Below are 10,915 nucleotides of genomic sequence, written 5' to 3'. Positions count from 1 at the left end.
GATACATCGTTTTATTTTAAATTTTATAATCATAATTATATATTTGTTTATGCAGTTTTGTTTATCAATAAATTTATTTATTACAAGTCATTATGTTTGTTATTAATTATACAAGAGCACTTTATACTAAGTACTAAGGAAGGTATAGATATTATGTCTAAGAAAATATGATAACGCACAATTGCATACACAAGATGATAGTGCTAAAGTACTAATTTGTTTTATTGGCAAGATTATTTTACTACTAGCGGACGCCCGCGATTTCGTCCGCGTGGAATTCAGTTTTTCACTGATGAAAAGTAGCCTATGTGTTAATCCAGACTATAATCTATCTCTACTTCAAATTTCAGGTGTTTAGGTTCAGTAGCCGAGGCGTGAAAGAGTAACAAACATTCATACCATCAAAATCATCAGGTTTTCGAAAATCTCAGAAATCTATGGATTTTTTCGGGATAAAAAGTAGCCTATGTGTTAATCCAGAGTAAAATCTATTTCCATTCCAAATTTCAGCCAAATCGCTTCAGTAGTAGCGGCGTTAAAGAGTAACAAACATCCAAACAAACATACATCCATACAAAATTTCGCGTTTGTAATATTAGTAGGATTGGAAGTCTGCGACATCGTCCCCTACTGTTTTGTTTTCTTTTATCTAATCCTAATAATAGTATTTAAACTAGTAATAGTAAACACGCCAATGCCCCGCGGACTTTAGTAGTTCCCGTTCCCGTGAAAATAAGGAGTTAAAATATAGCCAAGTTGTAAAAGAATTTTCAAATTCAGAGATTACCCCCTAGTACAGATGTGGTCATTCACGACTCTTGCGTGGTTTCATTCAATTATTTTATTTGAGAGAAACGAATATCTTAGCACTCCATGGATTCACCGTGCAGGTGCCGGGTCCATCGCGTGGTAGAGAGAAAAACACCAAGCAAAGTCCAGGACTTGTGACTACTGGATGTAGGGTTAAGGAATTCCTTGACGATCGATCAACACTTCCTTCCCTGCAATTGTTGTTCTCCCTACCTATCCAAATTTGGTGAGATCCTATTAAAGCAGCTTTGGATACGCGTTCAAATATAGAACTAGCAACACTTCTATAGAGGCCAAGGTCTTTAAGCAAGTTATAGAGAGTTTTTGGTGGTAATCCTCTCGCACCTACTTCTACGGCGTACAGACTAACTACCAAGCCATTTTTAGTTAGTTCATTTGTTAGGTCATAATATTTATTCACTTTTAAAGTGTCCTTACATTTCTCAAAGTTTTGATGTAAAAACTACACATAATAGGTAGCGGTGGGCAGGACGAGCAGTATGAAATGCAACAGGACGAGTAACGTGGTCACATGACCCCTCTACCTGCATCCTTCAGTACTTCCCATGCCACACGAGCAGTTTTTTTTTGTCAAAGTAGGTGCCGATAGCTTCCTGCGGAACCACTATGGAGTCACCGGGGGGGTTGGGCGAGCGCAGAAGCATCGCCTGATGAGATGAGACCCGAAGGCTGAAAGAAAGATAGGGGACGGAACTCTCTAAGGGCGTCTCCTATGAGACTCGGACCTCGGCTTAGAGGGTCATTCGGGAACAGGTAACCGTGACCTGAGTGAATCAGTCCGGACGCCCCCAAGATCGTGAGTTATAAAACCCACGTCTGGGTGACGTTAGATATCGGGGACCTCGTCTTCGCCGGCAAAGACGCTGTGTAGCTTGTGATTGTGTTGCCTGGGAAGCATTGTCGGTTGTTATGTCATCGTCTGGATCGTGAATGACGTTCTTGGGACGCCTCTGCTTGCAGTTAGCGTTTAGGTTGAGAGTGTAATTGCAGGCATCAACCACTAGTTGGTTGGGATGGGTGGCAGCTATGTCAAAATAGTTTTGAGAGAGCCGTTTCATGTACTTAGCTATTGTCGGTAATTCTAGATCTCTATGGAGGTCATTATTGCGTAAGAACCACGGCGCGCCCGTGATTTGACGCAGAAAACGATTCTGTAGGGTTTGAAGCGGCCTAAGGGTCGTTTTGGGGACGGTGGGCAAACACTACACTAGCGTAGGTTAGGATCAGACGGACCCCAGTGTGTGGCAGGTTCGCTACCGTGGACGGAACCGTAGACGCAACCGTGGACCTAACCGTGTATGCAACCGTAACGCGTCCGTCGACACAACCACAATCATAAATGCATCAGTGTGTCCAAGGCTTATGCTTAAAATGAAATATGAATCGAGCGTTCAGTATCAAAAGACCGTTTCCGCTAAGTTTAAATGACTTTCAAAGTAATTTAGTTCGAGTTGTGTTCAACGTTTAATACTAAAGCATTTGCTGCTCGAATAAATAAAGTTTAATCGAGATGCTATTGGTCTTCGTTTTGTTTATAACCGACTTAAAAGAAGGTTCCATTTTTGAATTGTTTGTACGTATGATCAGTTTATCTACCAAATACAATCTTATAATATCATCTCAAAAATGCAAAACTCATTTATTTCATATTTCATATTTTGACGGTACCAGTGGACTTACTAGACGGAGGTCCTGGGTTCGATTCTCGGCTGGGCTTATTGAGGTTTTTTTTTTAATTGGTCCAGGTTTGGCTGGTCAGAGGCTTCGGCCGTGGCTGGTTACCACCCTACCGACAAAGACGTATCGCCAAGCGATTTAATTTTCCGGAACGATGTCGTGAAGAAACCGAAAGGAGTGTGGATTTCATCCTACTCCTAACAAGTTAGCCCGCTTCCATTTTAGATTGCATCATCACTTAGGTACCATCAGGTGAGATTGTAGTCAAGGGCTAGCTGGTAGAAAAAAAACTTGAACGTTAAATTAAATCACTGGTGGTAGTCGTTACAAATAGTCAAACTTGACGTTTAAAAAGTCTACTTTTTTTTATTGTGAAAGAAACTTAAGCTAACTTATTTTAATACAAATCATGCCCACGTGGAATGGTGGCAAGAATACTGGCTGCATTTCCGCGCTGGACAGCCAGGCTGACCCTTTGCGCAAAAAATGAGTCAGCCCTTCTGTCACCAGTCGAGGCAACTCTAGCATCCGTGAATTCGGTGAATTTTTTTGGCACTGCGACTCCAAGGGTCTCCAAGGTATCTGCGATCATTACTTTCGGAGCTACAGGGATTTAAAGGGTCAGATTTGCGGCACTACCACGGATCCTTGAAAAACGCTCCATACAAAATGGCACGAATTAGTGACGTCGTTGGCTCGCTGATCGTTACGTTTGTATTGGCGTTCAAACAAAATTACAAATATCTTTGTTATTTGTGCGTTTATGTTTAAAGTTCATTTATTGAAAAATGTTACGTTTAATTTAAGGAAGCTAAAAATTTATGAATTTTCATCAAACTACGCTAAAAGATTTTTATTAGATTTTGAAATTTTATAAACCTCATTTATTTTGCAAATACCCAGTCAATCTTTGCTTTTTATGTATAAATTAGTTAATATTGACCATATTTACCCGAATGTATCATAAAAATCAATATATTCAAACCTAGTATCCCCATTCGGTGATTTTTTTGGCACTGCGACTCCAAGGGTTTCCATGGCAAAAGAAGCCAAAAGTACAAATATGTAACTCTTTGTCAGAGAGGCATACTTGAGCCACTTACCGGTTTCAGCTTTTTCTGCTGCGGTCTCCAGGTCTTAATTCTGTCATGCCTACTTGAAATCAATGAATTTTGGTTTTTGATTTCGAGATCCACACACAAAGGTAAATAACTAAAATAAACACTTGTTTACGGGTATTTATAATAATTAATGGATGAAATGCAAGTGGACGATACATCACCTAATTAGTTTTAAATAAGGTTGTGTATTCCGATTGATAATTATTTTAAGACATGTTGTATATGCTAGAGCTTGGCAAGTTCGTTCGTAACACTCCCGATGGTACGCGCGGGACGGGAGGAAGTAGCGATGCCCCCGCCCGACTTTATACCCGCGCAGTCCTTTCCCCCCGTCGCCCGCATATCATGGGAGTGTCATCAACGAACTTGCAAAGCTATACATTTCAGGATTCACACCATCCGAGTAAAATGTAAATTTTTGTCATGCGTGGGTTAGCATTCAAGAAGAAAAACAACGTAAATCATCAAATCTCATTGTTCATAACGACAATTCGCAAAGTAGAAGAAGAAGAAATACTTTATTGCACACAAAAATACAATTATAAATTAAAACAATAAAAAAGATAAATTTATTAGGCCTTATTATTATGAGTAATCTCTACCAGGCAACCCCTGACGAGAGAACTTGTGAAAAAAGACCGGGAAGGTGCAATATATTATATGTAATTATATATATAAATAATTAACTAAATATAATATAATATATACGTAAATATAAAATTAAAATTTACATATGTATTACATAATATATAACAACTAAAAAAAAATCTTTTAAACTCAAAAAATCTGACCTAACCGCAGTCTTTAATACTGAAGATAAAATTTTATTGAAGGTCAAGTAAACTCAGCGACATTTTAACTCTAAACAAAGAATTTATGATGTTTTTGGTTGTTACTAGCTTATAATAAAACTAGCAAACGTTCGCGACTTCGTCTGCGTGGATTTCAGTTTTTCACGAATCCCGCGGGAACCTTAGACGTTTCCTGGATGAAACTATGCATATTTGTTTACCCAAAGTAAAATCTATTTCCATTTCAAATTTCAGCCAAATCGCTTCAGTAGCCGCAGCGTAAAGGAGGAACAAACATACACACATAAACTTTCGCCTTTATAATATTAGTGTGATTAACGTTAAATATAAATTCATCATTCTTTTTTTTCGATCATTATTTTGTCTTATTGTGTGTCATCAAAGTAAATAGGCTTAAATTAAGTACATATTACATTGTTATTAACTCCCTCGTTGGTCCAATGTTTAGCTCATGTGTCTTTGGAACACGAGGTCCTAGATTCGAGTCCTGGGTCGCGTTATAAATCTCGCAAACGCTTCGAAAACTAGAAAAATGTATGGGACATTTGCCATCGACAACACACGTGATCAAGATCTGTCGTTTTCATACATTTTTCTACTTTTCGAAGCGTTTGCGATCGTAGAAAGAGAATCGACGTGCCACTTGGCTACATGGGCTGATAGTGATCGGTAAATCACATCACACTATCACATCACATCACACTGATATTATAAAGGCGAAAGTTTGTGTGTAAGTATGTTTGTTCCTCTTTTACGCTGCGGCTACTGAAGCGATTTGGCTAAAAATTTGAATGGAAATAGATTTTACTGTGGATTAACACATAGGCTACTTTTCATCCCAGAAAAGTCCATGGTTCCCGCGGGATTTGTGAAAAACTGAATTTTACGCGGACGAAGTCGCGGGCGTCCGCTAGTATAGTATAATATCTGGCATAAGGAATACATACCCTTATATTTTCCCGTGTCAGTGAGCCCATCTTTTCGCAATTTAGTTCAGAGACTTTTAGCACTAGAAAGCTGTAATTTTTCATGAATATTTATAATAAACACGCCAACATGGTGGTAAAATAAAATAATATGATAAATATACCTACTTATAATTAAACATACTTAGAAGAATACATTCAAAATCAGCTTGAACATTTAACAACAATTTAACGCAGTGACCTTGACTTACCTACACCTACAGTTCAATTTACCGTGAGTAAAAATCCTTAATCTAGAGGGTATATAACTGCATTTGTCTGAATGCGTCAATGTTCCGCAGAATACGGTGGTGACAATGAGCTTCAAGAATAAAGTTGCGATAGTGACGGGCGCCAGCTCCGGTATAGGAGCGGCCATTGCAGTAGCTTTCAGTCTTCAAGGCGCAAAGGTGGTGATGGTCGGTCGTAATGAGGCCAAGCTGACCAAAGTAGCGGCTAAAAGCTTCAAACCGCACGTAATACTCGCAGACGTGACCAAAGATGCTGACGTTAAACGCATTGTAGACGAAACAATCAAGAAGTTTGGTCAAATAGATATTCTTGTGAACAACGCTGGACTATCACGCAATGGTGGACTTATTGAGAACGACATAATGCCAGCTTACGACACCATAATGAACGTAAACGTCCGAGCAGTTGTCAATCTAACAAGCGTGGCTTCGCAACACCTCGCTAAAACTAAAGGAAACGTCGTCAACATATCGAGTGCCGCAGCATTATTCACACCAGTTGTCGCAGGAGCTATAAGTTACTACATTTCTAAAGCAGCTATCAATAATTTCGGAGCATGTGCTGCGGCTGAATTAGCTCCTCACGGCATTCGAGTTAACACAGTCAGCCCTGGGCCAGTGAAGACGGACATATTTGAAAATAGCGGCATAGATATCAAGTATGAAGATTTAGAAAAAGTGGTCGCCTTGGGAAGAGTTTCGGAGCCGGAAGAAATTGCTGACGTGGTTCTCTTCCTGGCGAGTGACAAGGCTAAAGGTATAACGGGATCCAACTTCTTGGCTGACAACGGTATGGTTATTAAACGCTAAGTCATAAACTCTAAAGTGCTGAGTTAAAAGTCAAATTTGAACCCTGATAACAGCTTCTTCATACAATAGGCATCTACAATAAAATGTACTATTATGTTATGAAGGTTAAGAAATAAATTGTTTTGCTTGGTTTTGTTAAGTATATATGAACTATAATATGTAATTCAATCTTAAAAGAACAGGGGGTCTACTCGAAGCTGAATTTCGGGAAAATCTTGGCAACAAATGCGCAAATGATTCCTGAACTATTTATAACGATCGTATGTTCGGAACCCTCGGTGGGAGAGTCTGATTCGCACTTGGCCGTTTTTTTTTACTATTTTTTTGTAACCTGAAATCTGAAAATTGTATAACTTTAAAATTTAACATAAGTTATAAAATTTATCATAGTCAATATTTTACATTTTATTTTAATAGCACCTTAGAGTTTGTTCCCGCCGCGCTGCTGCAACACGGATTGGTGGGCTTGATGAGATTACTGCGACTCATCGGCTTGCGATGAGATCAGGATGCAATTGGATCGAATCGATTCCACTCGGGTACTTGCGGATGTTAATCAACAGAACGGTAAAGCGAAATTGTCGATTTGACGTGGATGATTTTTACTCGAATTTGCTAGACCAAGGGAGTACTTTGTCTGTATTCCAATCATCATCAAAATTATCACCACTCCAGCCGATGAACAATGGTTTTCTTGGCATTTTATTGTCACTTCATCATCACCATCATCATCATCATCATCATCGTCATCATTATATCAGCCGATAGATGTCCACTGCAGGACGTAGGCCTTTTGTAGGAACTTCATAACATCACGATTCTGAGCCGCCTGCATCTAGCGAAAAGAAGTATTATTACATGTTCAAGCTAATTTTGAATGTATTCTTCTAAGTATGTTTACATAAATGGGTGTATTTATCATATTACTTATTTCATTTTACCACCATGTTGGCGTATTTAATTAAATATTCATATAAATATTCATGAAAAATTACAGCTTTGTAGTGCTAAAAATCTCTAAGCTAAATTGTAAAATGATAGACCCACAGACACGGGAAAGATTAAAGAGTAAGTACATTTATTGACAATGAAATTAAAAAATGTTTTGGAACGATATACATTGTTTTTGTCTATATTTTTGAAATTATTTTACAGTTTTTCAAGTCGTTATTACATACAACCAGACCAATTCAAGTAAGCATGAAATATGATAAAAAAGGGTCTCTCTAAAAATCGGATTTTATTATATCTAAACTCAGAAAAAACTCGTGACGTGACTAACGTGAATATTGTCATACTAGCGGACGCCCGCGACTTCGTCCGCGTGAAAGTCGTTGTAAACTTTCAACTACACCTATCCTACCACTACCCTACCCCTACCCTACCCTACCCCTGCCCTACCCCTACCCTACCCCTACCCTACACTACCTCTACACTACCCCGACCCTACCCTACCCCTACCCTACTCATTAAGGCTGCACTTCTTTATTTATTCCCCCCCCCGCGGGTCACGTCGAGCGCGGCAACCTTTACACAAAAATAATCCATATAGCATGAATTAGTATTCACGCGCGATGGCTTAGCGTATTTCATGTATAACTTTGGTGTTTCTTTACCGATTTTTATGATTCTTTTTTTATTCAATAGGTAATAATGTTAACTTCCTTATTAGGGATGACTGATGAGTGTTATAAACATAAAAGTAGACAAATATAATTAGAAAGCTCCGAACTGCTAAGCTATCGGGAGTTACACGTGTTATTGTGAGTCAACCATAAAAGATAGACATATATATGCTGTTGTGTTTTTATAGATTATTTTAAGGAGAACATTTCCGTCATACATGATTTCTATGTAGCTTTAACCATTAAGGCTGTACACGCGACGGAAGCTTAAAAAATTGAGTAACTTCTCCCGTTTTCTCAACATTTCTCTTCACTGCTCTGCTCCTATTGATTGTAGCGTAATGAAAAGTATACTATAACCTGCCCAGGAGTATGTAGAATAATTGTACCAAGTTTCGTTAAAATCCGTCCAGTAGTTTTTGTTTCTATAAAGAACATACAGACAGACAGACAGACAGACAGACAGACAGACAGACAGACAAAAATTTTACTGATTGCATTTTTGGCATCAGTATCGACCACTAATCACCCCCTGATAGTTATTTTGGAAATATATTTCATGTACAGAATTGACCTCTCTACAGATTTATTATAAGTATAGATAAGACAACGAAATTCTTATTTGAGTGTACCTAAACTAAAAAAAAGAACAAAAGATAGATTAAGAAAATAAAACCAATTCAGTGTAGCAGAACTATTTATTTCTTAACCTCCATAACAACATAATAGTGCATTATATTGTAGATGCCTATTGCATGAAAAAGCTGTTAGTCAGGGTTCAAATTTGACTTTTAAGTCAGCACTCTAAAGAGTTTATGATTTAGCGTTTAATAACCATACCATTGTCAGCCAAGAAGTTGGATCCGGTTATACCTTTAGCCTTGTCACTCGCCAGGAAGAGAACCACGTCAGCAATTTATTCCGGCTCCGAAACTCTTCCCAAGGCGACCACTTTTTCAAAATCTTCATACTTGACATCTATGCCGCTATTTTCAAATAAATCCGTCTTCACTGGCCCAGAGCTGACTGTGTTAACTCGAATACCGTGAGGAGCTAATTCAGCCGCAGCACATGCTCCAAAATGATTGATAGCAGCTTTAGAAATGTAGTAACTTAAAGATCCTGGAACCATTGGAGTGAGGAATGCAGCGGCACTCGATATGTTGACGACATTTCCTTTAGTTTTAGCGAGGTGTTGCGAAGCGAGGCTCGTTAGATTGACGACTCCTCGGACGTTTACGTTCATGATGGCATCATAGGCCGGCATTATGTCGTTCTCAATAAGTCCACCATTGCGTAACAGTCCAGCGTTGTTCACAAGAATGTCGATTTGACCAAACTTCTTGATTGTTTCGTCTACAATGCGTTTAACGTCAGCATCTTTGGTCACGTCTGCGAGTATTACCAGCGGTTTGGAGCATTTAGCCGCTACTTTGGTCAGCTTGGCCTCATTACGACCGACCATCACCACCTTTGCGCCTTGAAGACTGAAAGCTACTGCAGTGGCCGCTCCTATACCGGAGCTGGCGCCCGTCACTATCGCAATTTTATTCTCGAAGCTCATTGTGTAGTCACCACCGTATTCTGCGGAACATTGACACATTCAGACGAATGTAGTTATTATACCCTTTAGGTTAAGGATTTTTACTCATGGTATATTGAACTGTAGGTGTAGGTAATACGGTTTAGTTTCATTTAACAGCAGCCTTAGCAAAGTTGAAATGCTTGTAATCTATAAAAAATGATGTTGAAGATTGTCTGTCTACGTTTCGATGTCAAAACACGTCAAGGTCACTGCGTTGATAGGCTAATCAATAGGGCATTTACCCTCGACCTGCTCAGAAACAGCTCCGATTTTGATTTTGATCTCTCCGATTTTGATGATTTATTTTGTTCAGTTTGTTTCTTGATATTATTTGAAATTAGAAACCTTTTGGAGTGGGGACGGAATTATTTATATTATTTAAACTATGCTATTTATATAATAAATAATTAAAAAACAAAACACTACCGACTCCAAAAACACAAACTTATGCAGGAAACTAATAAGCTAAAGAAAATATTTTAATATTTTCTTTAGCTTATTAGTAACAGTGTGATGGATTTTATTGGTTTCAGCGTGATGCCCGGTCAAAAAAAGGCAGACAGACAGACAAAAAATAACAAAAAAGGCTTCAGTATCGATCATAATTATATAAATGATCTATAACAAAATTTTTCAAAACATTATAATATTCAATAGCGGATCCGGTCAAGGTTCTCTTTTACATATGTGCACTTCTTCCCTACCCCAAACTTACCCTACCCTACCCATACCCTACCCCTACCCTACCCCTATCCTACCCCTACCCTACCACTACCCTACCCTTACCCTCCTACCCTACGACAAAATATTTATAAACAGTTTAATTTAATTAGTTTTTAAATAAGCATAAGTAACATACTGTAAAATACTGTCAAAATTTGCACGCTGATTTATTCAGTAGATTGTGTTGTTTTTCGTATTGTAAGAACCATTGTAACCCACAATTCAGCAAATAAATTATTCGTATTATTAATAACTATGTTTCAGATGGTAATAAATCTTTTACTTTTGTTTAAAACAACAAAGCATAGTCGTAACGTTATGAACCAAAAATGAGAAGAGACGTAACGAAGTGTTGTCAGTTGGATCTAATGAGAAGTTACCCGAAATATTAAAAAAAGTAACCTTTTTGTGTAAAAAGTAACCTTTTGACTACTACTACTCTTGCTTTTTGTGTTCCACAGCATGGCTAAACCACCATTTCAGCCTCTGGGGGCTAAAGTAATTTTGTTTTTTTT

The 10,915-nt window shown here is 38.3% G+C and overlaps 2 protein-coding genes across 2 annotated transcripts; one reads left to right on the top strand and one right to left on the bottom strand.

Moving 5' to 3' along the window:
• The first annotated feature begins 5,720 nt into the window (after positions 1–5,720).
• LOC112048220 (3-oxoacyl-[acyl-carrier-protein] reductase FabG-like) lies at positions 5,721–6,467 on the top strand. The gene has a single exon (XM_024085680.1). It carries the CDS (start codon positions 5,724–5,726, stop codon positions 6,465–6,467), a length of 744 nt encoding a protein of 247 aa, XP_023941448.1. The 5' UTR covers positions 5,721–5,723.
• Positions 6,468–8,762: 2,295 nt separating this feature from the next.
• On the bottom strand, positions 8,763–9,692 carry LOC112057041 (uncharacterized oxidoreductase SSP0419-like). The gene has a single exon (XM_024097534.2). The coding sequence runs from the start codon at positions 9,654–9,656 to the stop codon at positions 9,009–9,011; it is 648 nt and encodes a 215-aa protein (XP_023953302.1). The 5' UTR covers positions 9,657–9,692; the 3' UTR covers positions 8,763–9,008.
• Positions 9,693–10,915: the final 1,223 nt, after the last annotated feature.

Source organism: Bicyclus anynana, chromosome 23 (genome assembly GCF_947172395.1).
Source record: "Bicyclus anynana chromosome 23, ilBicAnyn1.1, whole genome shotgun sequence".
NCBI classification, from domain to species: Eukaryota; Metazoa; Arthropoda; class Insecta; order Lepidoptera; family Nymphalidae; genus Bicyclus; species Bicyclus anynana.
The sequence above is the reverse complement of the archived record's forward strand: the minus strand, read 5'-3'. Positions and strand labels throughout refer to the sequence as shown.